Raw genomic sequence first — 15,921 nt, forward strand, 5'->3', positions numbered from 1 at the left:
GGGAAACAGGTATACCTTCGACTTGATTTCCATTCCTTTGGGTATATTCCCAGCAGTGGGATAGCTGGGTCGTATGGTAGATCTATCTTCAGCTGTTTGAGGAACCTCCAAACCATTTTCCATAGGGGTTGCACCATTTTGCATTCCCACCAACAATGTATGAGAGTTCCTTTTTCTCCGCAACCACGCCAGCATTTATCTTTCAGCGTCTTTTGGATTTTAGCCATCCTAACTGGGGTGAGATGGTATCTCAGTGTGGTTTTGATTTGCATTTCCTGGATGCTGAGTGAAAAAATATGGAACGCTTCACGAATTTGCGTGTCATCCTTGCGCAGGGGCCATGCTAATCTTCTCTGTATCGTTCCAATTTTAGTATATGTGCTGCCGAAGCGAGCACAGTTTTTCCCCACTTTTCTTGTCCTAAATCACCTCATGAGTCCATAAGTATTAGTTCCGCTTTGTAGTTAGCTATAACAAATCCATAGAACAGTGATTTTCAACTGCGGGTATTTTTGTTCCCAGGTGGCGACATCTGGAGACATATCTGGCAGGGGAGGGATGCTGCTAAACGTCTTACAATGCACAAGACAGCCCCTTACAAATAAGGAATTATCCAGCCCAAAATATCAAGAGTGCAGAGTTTGAGAAATAATGTTCAGATGGAGGAAAGGAACATTTAACTAATCATCTCTGTCATTCTGGCCTGCAAGAAGTTGATAATCCAGGGAGGCCTGCTTTGCAAACACGCATGACATCATTTGTGAAACAGCACACAACTTGTGGGGGTAAATAATGTCATACAGTCCTTAATAAATCGAGTTTTTTTTTTTAGAAAAAATGGATTTCATTGAGAGCCTGAATAAGAAAAGGGTTTTGAAGGAAGTAGAAACTAGGCTGGTTCTTGAAGACAATACAAAGGGATTGGAGAGGCAGGAAAAAAAGAAGGCAGGCAGGCTTCGCGTTAGGAAGGGAGAAAAATGCTGAGTAGAGAAGCCTGAATGCAAATCTGCAGCATCTATAATATTTGCCTTGTTTATTCTGTATTTTTGCAACTGTCTTAGACCAGAGAGCCATAGTCACATGAGGAGAAATCAAGCACAAGGATTTGTCAGCTGCTCAGGAAGGTTGCAGTTTATGCAAGTTTTATTCATGTAAATTTGAAATTACACAGTATAAAATGTCACACTGCATGCACACATTTTGAAACAATGTGAATATCTACATGTTACCTTTTTGAAAGAAATCATATAATTTCAAAGCCAGCAGGTGGACTGGACCCTACACTCTGTTTACGGGGCTGCCACGTGGAGGTGACATTTGAGTTGATTAAGCAGAAAAGGCCACCATCTTTTGTCCACGACCCCAAAATTGCACATGAAATTTCTTCAAATAAGTTACTGCGTCTCCTTCCTGCTATTTTAACATTGATGGTCATCATCATTTAAAATCTTTTCTTTTTCTTTAATTTGTAAGTGAACAAAATTTATTGCTAACAGTTTCAGAGGCTGTGAAGTCCAAAGTCCAGGGAACACATCTGCTGAAGGCATTGTTCCTGATGGTGACTCTATTCAGCCACTCAAAGTGTCACACAGTGGAATGGCAGAACCAGAGAGAGAGATAGCTCCTTATGTGCTCTCCTTTTAAAGGACTCAGAAGCACACCCCTGACCACCATTAAACCATTCACTATGGCAGGGTCCTCACAATCTAATCACCTCTTCAAAGCCCCACCTTTCAATGACCATAATAGGATTTTTCCAACCTCTTAACACTGTCACAGTGGGGACCAAGCCTCCAACACATTAAACTTTGGAGGGGACACAATTCAATCCACTGCAAAGTCTTAACTATTTTTCCAACCTCTTAACACTGTCACAGTGGGGACCAAGCCTCCAACACATTAAACTTTGGGGGGGACACAATTCAATCCACTGCAAAGTCTTAACTCCAGTAGCTCAGAATGTGACCTCATTTGGAAATAAAATTGTTATAGATATAATTAGTTAAGTTTAAGATGAGGTCATTGTTTAAAATCTTTTCGAAAATATTCTCTGATAACAAAGTCATCCATACATTTATTATTGTGCTGAAAAACACACCTAAAAAACCAATAACTTTGGAAAAGTCATTACACATGGTAAAATAAGGCTAAACCACTGCTCTGATATGCCATACCATTTGTTTGGGAGATTTTGTGCTGGGACATATTCAAGATGACACTAAGAAAACAGAACAATCTTTAACCCAGGTACACACATAGGTTCAAAAAGTCGTCAGGCAAAGAAAATTGGAAAAGTGTCAGAGACTTGGCCCAATGGTCCTTTCCAGAGACAATGCATCCCTAAGCTGGGATGGTGGTGTATTTTTGTATTGCAAGAATGTAACTCGCTTTTTCACATTTATCATTTGGGAATTATTGAATTATGTAAATTTGGAGCAATAATGCAATGTCTTTGGGGGCATAAAATGCAACAGAGAAGTCAGATCTATGAGCTGAATTCAGATGCCAGTGGATGAGTCCCAGGCATGGTGTCAGCTCTGGAAGAAGAGAATCCATTTATTTCATCATTAAAAAGCATCCTTTGAGGACTTAATTGCACATGACACACACTGGATTCTGGATTTAAGAATTCTCCTTCATGCCCCATTCATTCTATGGAGATTAACAGGTGAATGCTCGACTTTTCACAGGAAAGATACAGCTGGTGGTATCTGTCCAGTCTATATGCGACTACAGGGGCACGCTGTTGATAAACAGGTCAGTTCTCTGTCGTCACCCAAGAAGCAGAGACAAGATGAATCTGAGGCTGCAGTTGCACTGATGTGGTTTCTCTTTTAGGAAAGAATTCTGATGACTTCCTGGGTTCTTCTTCCTAGGACGGGAGGCAGGGAATTATAAGGGAAAAGGTTAAAGAGAAATGGACAATAAACATCTTAGAAATTAGCTAAAACTTCTAGCTTGCCTAGAGATGACAAGCTGGGATTTCTGTAAGGTCTAAAGCTCAGTAAAGATGTCTTAATATCTGACTCTACAACCTTCTCCCACCCCTATCCCCCCCAAAAGGATCATCTATAATGGTAGTTTTATTTTGTCTTTTCACAAATATTTACAGCAATTTTACTGTGAAGCCAGGCAGTATCCTAAGCATTTCATGTCTCTGATCTCACTCAATCCTCACAATGAGTTGGATACTATTATGATCTTCATTTTACAGGTGAGGAAACTAAGGCACAAAGACATTAAGTGGCTCACCCAAGGCCAAACAGCCTGGAAGTGGTGGGGTTGAGATTTGAACCCAGACACTTTGGCTCCACATAAACACAATAGTGACAGGTCACCTAAACACTACAGAACATCAATCAATATGTAAAGGTGAATACGTGCCTTTTAGAATATAATGTGCTGTTCAAAGCTAAGGGATTATAACTAGTGTTTGGGGACATGTATACAGTTGACCCTTGGTAATTTGGTATTAATAAAAAGTAATGTCAGTAAAGGTACAGAGTACATCAAAGTACTTTCATGTACATTATTTTGATCCTCAATTAATCAGACATTTCAATGATGAGTCGACTAAGGCTCAGAGAGGTTAAGCTACTTGCCCAGTGTCTATCAGCTGGAACCCAAAAGAGTCAAGATTTGAACTCAGATCTAGTGAATCCCAGAAGCCGTGCTATGGATTCCACTATGCAGCATGTGCCTGGTGACCTTGTGTGTGGGGACAGTTTAAGTACACAGTTCAGGTGGACATATCCTTTGACCATTGGTGATTCTGGCCAAAGGGTGACCAGTGACATATACAATGAAAACAGGGTAAAGTTAGGCCACAGAACAGAATTGTCCTTGGTGTGAAACTGTGTATGTTCTGTTCTAAGAGTAGATGGTGATCTGAACTAACAAACACCAAGGGCTGGTAAGTTGGAAACTTTGGGAAGAAAACAGATCTGAGTTCAAATTACTCAAACTGGCTGAGTAGCTTTGAGCAAGCCTTCTCTGGTTTCCTCACTCATAAATAAGGAATTTAGACACAAATTCACTGAGCATCTTCCAACAACCAGGCACTGTTCTAGGCAGAAGGAAAACAGTACTGACCAAAGAAAATGAAACTTACATTACAGCAGGTAGAGACTGACAAAAAGCAAGCAAATTCATTTTTTAACAAATACCATGCAGGGAATCATGTTATGAAGAGAAAACAGAATGCTGTGATAGAAGTCAAGTGAATGGGTGGTTATGGAAAACCTCTCTGAGGAGGTGACATTTGGCAATAGTGATGTGGGAGAAGGGCAGGTATTGTGAATAGATGACTTGTAGACTTGGGGGGTCTGGTGAGCTGGGATTATGGGGTGTCTTTTACTAAAACGGGAAAGGCTGGAAGAGGAGAAAGTTTGGAGGGCTGGGGAATGGAACATCCACTTCTCAGTGGTCTTTGAGCTCCGCCAAAGCCCTGTGGCTCTCAAACGTTGGTGCAAATGACAATTGCCTGGAGAGCTAATAAAACCATACAAAGACCTAGACTCGTCCAAGCAGGACAGAGCCTGGAATTTCATATCATTAGTAGCTCTCCCACGGGATTCTGATTCCAGCCAAAGTTTGGGGAGTGCTGAACAAAACACCCAAACATTCATAACTCTAAAAGTTGCTCTCCGCATCGGCTTTTCTTAGAAGATACAGGGAAATAAACCCAGCACGCCTGCAGGGCAGTATGTGTGTCCCCAGAGCAACCATCCTCATGTAGCACTCCAGGGGCTATTCTCTTTGGCTCTTGCAGAACACTTCTGGAACCCCAGCCAGATTCTCTTCAGTAGGCTAGTGTACCTAAACTCCAGCTGTTGTGGCTGTTAGTTGCTATTGACATACAGCTTCTCCCTTCCCTAGAGAACTGCCCTCAGTCAAAGGAGCTGTTTCTCCAGGGAGGTAAAACTCCACTCCCCACAGGGCCACCTATAGCCATTGACACAGAGCCACAAGCCAGCCCCCTGTCTCAAGATGATTTCAACTTGACGGTGTAATTCACACTCCAGAGACCCTCATGGGTCAGTCTGAGGCCAAACTCCTACTGGGACCACATCATTGTTCATCTCTCCCATCCTGTCTCCCTCACTATTTTTTTTTCTCTTTCTCAATAAGTCCCTTGTGTTCTTAGGCTCTACTTTTAGGGAACTCAACCCACGGAAGCCCCCCACCAGATGACAGCCCAGGTGTGAGGGAGGCAGACCACAGCAGGAGAAGACATGCACGGGCTACCCTGGCTTAGAAGCTCAGTGTCCCAAATAAAGCTCATATCTCTTGCAAGAGCTGCATGGTTACAGTGCCCAGGCCAACACAAGGCACAAGCTCAGATACAAGAGTCACAACACTCAGGAATCTATGGTTTCCCACCAAAGTGCTTAGAGTCTATTCACAGTCCTCTGAATCTAGATGATTTCATAAACCGAGAGTCGTTTGCATCATACACAGCCTTCCAGTCTTTACTCAGGTGTCAGCTTCTCATGAAGGCTCATCGTGGCTGCCTTGTTTAAATTCCTGCCATCCTATGTGCTCCTGAGTGCTCTTTATTGCTCTATTTTTTTCTATAGCATTTATTACTTTCTGTTTTCTTATTTTTAAAGTATATTTTTTATTGATTATACATATGTATGGGGCACAGAGCTAGCCGTCAGCACCTGTGCCCAAGATATAGTGATCAGATCAATACTATCAGCATGCCCACCACCACAAATTGCAATTATTCCCTGTGTCCCCCTCCCAACCTCTCCCCAACCCCTCCGCCCACCAGCAAATCCAGTGAAAAACCACGGTCTTTCTCTCCTTCCTTCTCTCTCTCTCTTAGCTCCCACTTACGAGTGAGGACATGTGGGATTTTTCGCTCGTGTCTGTCTGGCTTTTTTCACTTAACATAGTTTTCTCCAAGCTCGTCTGTGTTGCTGCAGATGGCAGAATTTCATTCATTTTTATGGCTGAGTCGTATTCCATGGTGTATATACACCACATTTTCCCTACCCAGTCATCCATCGATAGACATTTAGATTGGCTCCAACTTTTGGCTATTCTAGATAGAGCTGTGATGAGCATGGGACTGCAAGTATCCCTTCAACATGATGATTTCCATCCCTTTGGGTATATTCCCAGCAGTGGGATTGCTGGGTTGTATGGTAGTTCTATCTGTAGTTGTTTGAGGAACCTCCACACTGTTCTCCATAGTGGCTGCACTAGTTTGCAGTCCCACCAACAGTGCATCACTTTCTAACATGCCATGTGATACATCTTTTGTGGTTTATCATCTGTTCCCCACTACAGTGTCAGCTCTGTGAGGGCAAGGATTTTTGTCAATGTGCTTGCTGCTATTTTCCCAGCACCTACACGGTGTCTGGTGTGTAGCAGACAATACATATTTGTTAAATGAAAGTCGTTAAATAAATTTAAAATGTTTTTGTTAAATATTCTCTGGATGTTTGTGGAAGGGAGAAAGAAAGAAAAAAAAAAGAGAGAGAAAGAAAGAAAATGACCATGACAAACAGGAAGAAGAACTCTCGTTTTGGTCTCAAAAACCAGAAACTTAACCTGTATATTGCAGGAACCTGGTGCAATTTCTCTTTTCTCTCAGATCAAAGAACCAGGAAGCTCCTGTTAGCACGAGATGTTGGGTTCAGATAAGGAATCCTAGAGGAGCTCATCTTACCATTTTGGTGTTGGTAGTACAGCGAGACATCTCAGTGCTTTCAGTTTCAACCCCTTTCCGCATGCCACCAAACCATTTCCTGTATTCTATTCGCACCTGAAAGTTTGAGGAATACAGACACTAATGTCACATCTAGAGCGTGGCTCAGTAGATAGGACCCTAAAATGGAAAACTCAAATTAAAAATGCCAAGTTCTACTCTCTAGCAATTTTTTTTTTTTTTTTTTTTTTTTTTTTTTTTTTTTTTTTTTTTGCTGCTGGCTGCTCTAGTACTCTTTTATTAGTTTTCTGTATAATCTTTTTATTTTATTAAGAAAATTCATGAGATACAAAGCTAATCATCACCACTCCTGCCCATGATGTGAGGGCTAGATTCACACTGGGGACATACCCATTACCAGAAATCACTTTTGTATCCCTTTGTCCCCACCCAATTATCTCCCAATCTTCCTCCCCCTTCCCCTCTCCCCTCAACTTCGGTTTGTAGCCCTAGGAATGTTCCCTCCCTCTGTTGGATCATGGGACTACTGTGGTCTTTCTTTCCTCCCTCCCTTTCTCTCTCAGCTCCCACATATGAGTGAGCACATGCGGTATTTATCCCTCTGTGCTTTGTCTGTTTCACTCAACATAAGTTTCGCCAGGTTCATCTGTGCTGTTGCACATGGGAGAATTTCATTCTTTTTTATGGCAGAGTTGTATTCCATGGTGTATATATACCACATTTTCCTTATCCAGTCATCTATTGATGGACATTTGGGTTGGTTCCATATCTTGGCTATTGTAAACAGAGCTGTGATGAACATGGGAGTGCAGGTATCCCTTAAACATGATTTCCATTCTTCTAGATATATACCCAGAAGATGGATTGCTGGATCATATGGAAGATCTATCTGTAGCTGTTTGAGAAACCTCCATACTGTTTTCCAACAGTGAAGTAGTGTTCCCTTCTCTCCACATCCTCGCCAGCATTTGTTATTCACCGTCTTTTTGATTATAGACAGTCTAACTGGAGTGAGGTGGTATCTCAGTGTGGTTTTTATTTGCATTTCCCTCATGCCTAGTGATGTTGAGCATTTTTTTCATGTATCTGTTGGCCATTTGTATGTCTTCCTTTGAAAAATGTCTATTCAGCTCCTTTGCCCATTTTTTAATTTGGTCATTTATTTTTTTACTGTATAATTGCTTGAGTTCTATGTATATTCTGGATATTAATCCCTTGTTGGAAGCATAGTTAGCAAAAATTTTCTTCTACTCTGTAGGTTGTCATTTCACTCTGTTGATTGTTTCCTTTTCTGTGCAGAAGCTTTTTAGTTTGATATAGTCCCAGTTGTTTACTTTTTCTTTTGCTGCTTGTGCTTTCGGGCTCATGTATAATCTTGGTCATGTTCGTATTGATTCATTTTATTTAAATTCAAATTCCTCAATTGTAGAAAAGGTTCACACTAAATGACAGACACCACGAGGACTTAATATATGATGATGATGATGGTGATAATGATGATGATGGTGGTGGTGATGGCAGTGATAATGATGGTGATGATGATGATGATGATGGTGGTGGTGATGGTGATGATGGTGATGATGATGATGGGGGTGGTGGTGATGGTGATGATGGCGATGATGGCGGTGGTGATGGCGATGATGGTGATGATGATGATGGGGGTGGTGGTGATGGTGATGATGGCGATGATGGCGGTGGTGATGGCGATGATGGTGATGATGATGATGGGGGTGGTGGTGATGGTGATGATGGCGATGATGGCGGTGGTGATGGCGATGATGGTGATGATGATGATGGGGGTGGTGGTGATGGTGATGATGGCGATGATGGCGGTGGTGATGGTGATGATGGTGATGATGATGATGGGGGTGGTGGTGATGGTGATGATGGTGATGATAGTGGTGGTGATGGTGATGGTGGTGGTGATGGTGATGATGGTGGTGATGGTGGTGGTGATGGCAGTGATAATGATGGTGATGGTGATGATGGTGATGGTGGTGGTGATGGTGGTGATGATGGCGATGATGATGGTGATGAAGTGGTGATGATAATGATGGTGATGGTGGTGATGGTGATGATAATGATGGTGATGGTGGTGATGGTGATGATGATGGTGGTGGTGATGGCAGTGATAATGATGGTGATGGTGGTGATGGTGATGATGATGGTGGTGGTGATGAATGTGATTATGGTGATGATGATGATAATAATGAAGGTAATGATGTGATAATGGTGATGGTGGTGGTGATAATAATGATGAAGGTCACCATTTATTGGACACTAGCTATGTTCAAGGTGCTTTACATACAACCTATCATTTACTCCTTACATAACCCAATGAGGAAAGTATTCTTATTCCCCAATTAAAGATGAAGACATTGAGGCTCTTGGAGGTAAACTGACTTGCCCAAGGTTACACAGCCAGCACTCAAAATCTTGTCATTCTTACTCCTGGACCTTGACACTAACTATTATACTAAACCACCCCCTCTGATTCCATATAACCTCCTTAACATGTTAAAAATGACATTTAGTGATTTAATGCTCAATATTATTTCACCAAGACACTTCAGTTGTATTTTACTTCTTGTATGAGGAAGGAGTACCAAGCATTAAGATGGAAGAGAAATTAATGAGGTGTTGACATGGTCTTTTTTCCACTAGCATCTTAGCTGCTAGTAGTTTTACCCAGTAGCAAAGGAAAAAGCCAGTAAAACTGTTCCCAATTTTATATGGAGAGTAAAATTATAATAATAACCCTCATGCAGAGGACTGTTATTATAATAATAACTCCTCATGGAGTGTGCCAAAGACTGTTCTAAGAGATTTATATTGCAGTGACTCAGGTAAATCCTCAACTCCACAAGGTAGGCATTGCTACATTTGCAGAAGAGAATATTGAGGCTCAAAAAGAGGGTAGGCAGCCTGCCCAGGATCACACAGAAATCTACCCAGTTGGAGGAAGCACAGTTATAGTTAAAGTTTCTCTGAGCTTGTAATAGATTGTACCAAATATCCCAGTGCCACTCCCTACAGTGCATTTACCCCACCACACAGAAATCTACCCAGTTGGAGGAAGCACAGTTATAGTTAAAGTTTCTCTGAGCTTGTAGTAGATTGTACCAAATATCCCAGTGCCACTCCCTACAGTGCATTTACCCCATCCCAGTGAACTCAGGTATGAACAGGTGACTTGCTTTGACTAACAAAGTCAGAGCAGAACTGATATGCATCACTGCTAAGCAGAAACTTTAAGAGAGTTAAGCTGTGCTTTTCCATAATTTCCTTTCCTTCTGCCATGACACCATCAATATTCTAAATGGGGGCCGCACCTTCAGTCTACATCCCATAGTGAAGACAATGTGGCTCAAGCCACAGCTATGTAGCATGAGCAATAAATAAACATTTATTGATGTAAGCTACTGAGATCAGGGGTGAGGGCGATGGGACTATTTGTTACTGCAGCATAATCTACCTTATCCTGACTGATACATGCCCTTAACAGATATGTTAGGATCCTGAACAGATGAAACCCAAAGCTCATAGCATACTCAAGCAGCACCTAAACCCTTTTTCCAAAATCAAGACCACATAAAAATACAAACATAAAAGGTCAGGTAAGGGCTAAAATGTGAACAATCAGATTTAGGACTAGGCCAGTGAGAGATAAAATAGTCAGTCTTACCTGGCGATTGAGGATACAGTGTACCACAAAGAACAAAACCCCCTGCAGGACATTGATGATGGTGAAAGAGTAGGCAAGGACCCACCCTATCATCTTCCCCACTTCTTCAACCATAAAAAAACCAAGGCCCCAAGAACATCCCAGTACAAATAACTGAGCAATGGCTTTAAATGTCAGGACTCTGGAAAAGAAGAAGAGTAAAAATAACTACTGCTTATCAGGTATTCGCTATACGTTTAGTTAGCATTAGTGCTAATTAACTGCTTTGCACACATCCCCTTATTAAAACCCCACAACAGCCTCGTGCAGTTAAGTGATTTATACAAGGTCACTTGGCTTCAGGATAAGGCAGACCCCATGTTTTCAATCACTGTAGCTGAAAATAATTCTTTATCCTACTCTTGGAAATGATTTGGTTTATCTGCAAAATCTTCTACCTGGACTTATTGGCAGATATGTGCGAAATACCTTCTAGAAACTGTATTGAAAATTTGAATGAGGATGATGTTATGGCTATATAACATAACATAATGTTGGGCTTCTTCAAAAAAATATATGAGCTTTCACTCATGCACACAGGTGTGGGGGTTCGGGCAACGCCAAGATTCTGATCCTTTAGGATTGAGGAAACTGAGGTTCAGAGATGTCAGGTTGGTCTGATACACAGATGAGACCAAAGTCAGGGTCTGAGGTTGCACAGATATCCCTTTAAGTTTTATCCACACGACTCACTAACGCNTCTTGGAAATGATTTGGTTTATCTGCAAAATCTTCTACCTGGACTTATTGGCAGATATGTGAGAAATACCTTCTAGAAATTGTATTGAAAATTTGAATGAGGATGATGTCATGGCTACATAACATAACATAATGTTGGGCTTCTTCAAAAAAATATATGAGCTTTCAGTCATGCACACAGGTGTGGGGGTTGGGGCAACGCCAAGATTCTGATCCTTTAGGATTGAGGAAACTGAGGTTCAGAGATGTCAGGTTGGTCTGATACACAGATGAGACCAAAGTCAGGGTCTGAGGTTGCACAGATATCCCTTTAAGTTTTATCCACACGACTCACTAACGCTACATACGTACCCACTCTTGGTGAAAGTGAGTGGTTGGCTCATATTATCAGTGGAGACAACGGTAGCATCCAACACATAGGCTAGGCTGGAGTTAAAAGCACTTAATGAAATAATACTGGTAGATGCCCAGCATCTATCAAGTTTCTAGTTAATATTATTTGTTGTCAACATTATTTCTAATAGTTTCCATTGGCACCAGTGAGAACTGAGTTTCTACAACCAAGAAGAATGGAGTCCAGAAGAGGATGGACTCTCGTGGGAGAAAAAAGAACCATGTTGACACTTGTGTCATTAATTTCATAAGTGGAGTATATTATACCAAAGAGACACTCGATGAATGTTTCCAGAACAAAGAAATGAAGGAGTGTGTTAGGTTACCTGAAAATCACAGTTTTTACTTCTGTGTAGTGGGTTGAATTATGTCCCCCGCAAAACTCCCTGAAGCTTGAATTGTGTCCCCCGAGTTTTATGTATTAGAAACTTAGCCCCCACTGTGACTGTTAAGAGGGTGGGAAATCCTATTTTGGTCATTGAAAGGTGGAGCCCTGAGCAGGTGATTGGATTGTAGGACCTCGCAGTAGTGAATGGATTAAAAATGGTGCTCGGGGGGTGACTCTAAGGGCATTCAAAGAAGAGGAGAGTCCGCCTTCTGCTCTCTCTGCTCTCTCTGTTTCCATCACCTTCCAATGGGAGACCCCTGGGTTGCTGTCACCAACACTAGATGGACTTTGGACTTTCCAGCCTCAGAAACTGTAAGCAATAAATTTTGTTTTTCTTTATAAGTCATCCAGTCTCAGGTGTTTCTGTTACAGCAACACAAAAAGGACTAATACATTCTGTAAGTTGTCCTTTGCATACTCTTTATACAGTACCAGAAAATATTTATTTTATATTTTCATATGGTTTTTTTTTTTTTTCCTTTTCTAGGTACAGAGATCCTGTAGGAAAAATCTATCAGTTCCACTGATCCTGGTACCTTTATACTCTTTATACAGTACCAGAAAATATTTATTTTATATTTTCATATGGTTTTTTTTTTTTTCCTTTTCTAGGTACAGAGATCCTGTAGGAAAAATCTATCAGTTCCACTGATTCTGGTACCTTCTTACCTGGTGTCACGGATGGTGGAAACTTCTTTATTGAGGGAGGAAATTTTGCTTCTCAAAACCCACAGAATTTGAAAGTAGAACACCAAGTTTATCTGTGGAAACGGCACAAAAAAATATATTGTAATTTCCTTTTGAGGCCATCTTTCCCCAAAATATACAGGCTTTATAAGGATGATATGGATCTATGTCTTCCCTATTCTCTACAGCACACACTATATGCCTCTTAGCACTTGCTGCTTGATTAGGGCAACTATATAATTTATCATTCAAACCAGGACACTTTGAAAGTGGAAAGATGCGCTCAATATCTCCACCAGGAAACAGGTGTAATCAAGTAGTACCTGGCAAACAAAAACCACGTCAACTCCATGCAGAGAGGACACTTGCTAAATATTTGTTGAATGAACAAACGCAGGGTTTTGGAAAGAATCCTCAGCAGAGGGTTTTACTATATCGAAGCAACCAGTGACCCAGGGGCAGCCAAGAAAAGACAAGTGAAGATTTTATTTTCAAGAAGAGTTGATTGCATTACGCTGTATTTTCTTATCTTTGTCTCATTTCCACACGGATAAGAAACACACTCTATGCACAGCCACCCCAGAATGGGCACACCTATAAATAACTATCACCTACCAAGATGATGACTGCCACTGGTCCCATGAAGCTCCAGATGAAGCCTTTATCAGGCTTAAGCCAGCAGCTGTTGAGAAAACGATAAGCATTAGCTGCCTATTCCTCAGAAGAAGGCAGAAAGCTTGAGGACAGGCTTCTGGAGCCAGATCTGAGCAGTGCCAGGAGCTATTTGGTTCAGAACCTGGATTTTAGACGGAGTCAGACATGGATCCTTGTCTGACAAAGGTGTATGCTCTGAGCCTCGGTTTTCCCAGGGTGTGGTGGGGCTAAACAAAGTATTGGAAGTATTAAGTGATTTCTATAGCTATATAGAAATTAGGTAATGTCACTCCTTTAACTTTTTTCTTCTCCTTCAATATTGTGTTAGCTATTCTAAGACTTTTGCCTTCTTCATATAAACTTTAGAATCAGTTTGTCCATATTCACAAAAGGATTTTCTGGAATTTTAATTGTAAGTTTGTTGCATCTATAGATTGAGCTGGAAAAAGTTGACATCTTGACATATTGACTTCCTATCCATGAACATGGAATATCTGTCCATTTATTTTGCATCTTCTTTGATTTCTTTCATTAGAATCTTGTAGCTTCCCTCATATAGATCTTGTAGGAAAGATTAAGTAAGATCTTGTGTGTAAAGTTTTTGGGTACAGTCCCCAGCAAATAGTTAAGGCTCAATAAATGTAGCTATCATAGTGACAATTATTACTATAATGAGGAGAGTAAAAATCATAATTTAACTACATCCATAAAAACGACCAATACTAATTAAGCATAATCCATGTATGGGATCCAAATATTCTGTTGCTCAAATACTTTGTATTCTGTCACGGTTTATGTTGGCAAAGGTAGTATAACTTATTCTGAAAGGGGACCTGGCAGCTTGAATCTGGTAGAAGTAACAAGCAGTCACCCATACTCTGTGGGCAGAAAAGCTTCCACACTTGAGTTCTACTCTAAGGATTGCAAACTATGGCCCAGGGGCCAAATCCCGCCCACAATGTGGTTCTATAAATAAAGTTTTATTCAAACACAGCCACATTCATTCATTTACATATTTCCAATGCTTCTTTTTGATTACAGGGACAATGTTGAATAGTCGTCAACAGAGACCATATGGACTTCAAAGCCAAGAAAGTTACCATCTGGCCTATTACAGAACCTTGTCAGCCTCTGATCTTCCTCTTCACCTTCAGAATCATTCTGAATCATTCCAGGCACAGGGCATCTCTTTGACTTCAGGAGGGACAGCATAGTATGGGGCATTTCAGCATGTGCATCCCTACTTCTTAACACAAGCACCGTTTCCAAAATATTAACTTCTTTAACTGTTATGTGCAGAGCTTTGCAAACTTCTTTAGTGAGGCAGTAAAACATGCCTATGAAGAATACTGCCCTGAGAATTCTGACTTACTATGTTTTTAACTCTGTCCTTGGAAAGTGTATGACATGAACTAGCCACAGACGTTCTGTGCATGAGATAGTAAACTGCTGACTCCGTAGGGTCATGGTGAGAACGACATGAGTTGGTCCATACAGGAAGCGCTATCTATGGGGCATCAAAGGCCTTTGATAGTTGTTAATATGGTTGTTATTCTTTGCATTTTGGAGATTAATCTCAACCCATTCAACCTACTCTTTCAGAATCCTATAGAATATGTAGCCCACAGGTTTTTAATGTGGTGCCATGAATTTATTCTAAATGTCCCTAAATTTCCTGAACTCATACTAAGAATTTTGTGTGTATGTACATTTGTCCAGGAAAGGAGCTCTGGCTTTCAGCAAAACTCTCAAAAAGATCCAACCCCAAAGATCACTGCCCTAGGGATTTCCAAGGGAATTTGAATTCAGGCTTAAGGAAAAACTGGTTTTCTGTATAATCTACAATTGGAAAGTAGATTTAAATTATTTTGATTTCAAATTATGTGTGAGCAATGGATTTTTTTTATCATAAACACATACATTGTACTTACTGAGTGTCTGTTCCATAATGCTTGTGTCCAACTATGGCAGACACAGCCACAATCACAGCTGGAGTCCCGTAGCCTACAGGGTACATGAAGCTCTTCTTAAATCTGCCTGTGCTGGTGTAATTGGCCACCTTGAGGTTCCTGACAGTGAGGAAGAGGTGCAGCCCTTCCAGAAGCATCCAGGTGAAGGACACCAAGTACAGGTAATGCAACACCCCTGCGATGATGGAGCACAGCACCTGCAGGGAGAGCAGCGTTAGGGTGTGCACGGACGTGGTCTGAGCCTGATTTTATCCTCAGGACTTCGCATTCCCCGGGTGCTGGCTTGGAATTTCATTTGCAACACATGCAACATTTTGCCTGGAGCAGCACATTTTCTGAGAGCCTCTGCTGGCCTTGGAAGTTTGCTTCCCCCATGCATGGAGCAGGCCAGAAATGCCAAGCAATAAATGCCCCAGGAGCAGCCCCCACAGGCGTAACAGACAAGAGTTGGTGGATAAATACTCCACTACCCTTGGCCTTTGCTGGGAGAACTCTAAGACACATGCTCCGCACTGCCTCCAGAGCCCCTCGGTGGAACTAAGTTCCAGGTGCTCACAGTAGGAACGTTCTTGAAAACGTACCCATTTATTGGTTGTTTTCCTACCTTATTTTCCCCTCCCTGGTCAGTGTTTGTTAGATCATTCACAATACACAACTTGCACCGAAATGCTTGTTGCAGGATATGTTTTTAGGACAGGAAAGTTGATAAACACCTGGAGAGGAA

At 41.3% G+C, this 15,921-nt stretch overlaps 1 protein-coding gene across 1 annotated transcript in view; it reads right to left on the reverse strand.

Moving 5' to 3' along the window:
• Positions 1-2,559: 2,559 nt before the first annotated feature.
• Positions 2,560-15,921, reverse strand: part of LOC103607154 (putative EGF-like module-containing mucin-like hormone receptor-like 4) — a 58,528-nt gene continuing 45,166 nt past the window's right edge. Inside the window, exons 11-16 of the mRNA XM_008591689.1 lie at positions 15,159-15,394; positions 13,189-13,255; positions 12,556-12,647; positions 10,368-10,548; positions 6,683-6,778; positions 2,560-2,872 (exon numbers count right to left, since the gene is read on the reverse strand). Of these exons, the coding sequence (XP_008589911.1) occupies positions 2,759-2,872; positions 6,683-6,778; positions 10,368-10,548; positions 12,556-12,647; positions 13,189-13,255; positions 15,159-15,394 (786 nt within the window). The 3' untranslated portion in view covers positions 2,560-2,758. The remainder of the gene's footprint in view (positions 2,873-6,682; positions 6,779-10,367; positions 10,549-12,555; positions 12,648-13,188; positions 13,256-15,158; positions 15,395-15,921) is intronic.

Source organism: Galeopterus variegatus, unplaced genomic scaffold (genome assembly GCF_000696425.1).
Source record: "Galeopterus variegatus unplaced genomic scaffold, G_variegatus-3.0.2 Scaffold7183, whole genome shotgun sequence".
Classification (NCBI taxonomy): Eukaryota; Metazoa; Chordata; class Mammalia; order Dermoptera; family Cynocephalidae; genus Galeopterus; species Galeopterus variegatus.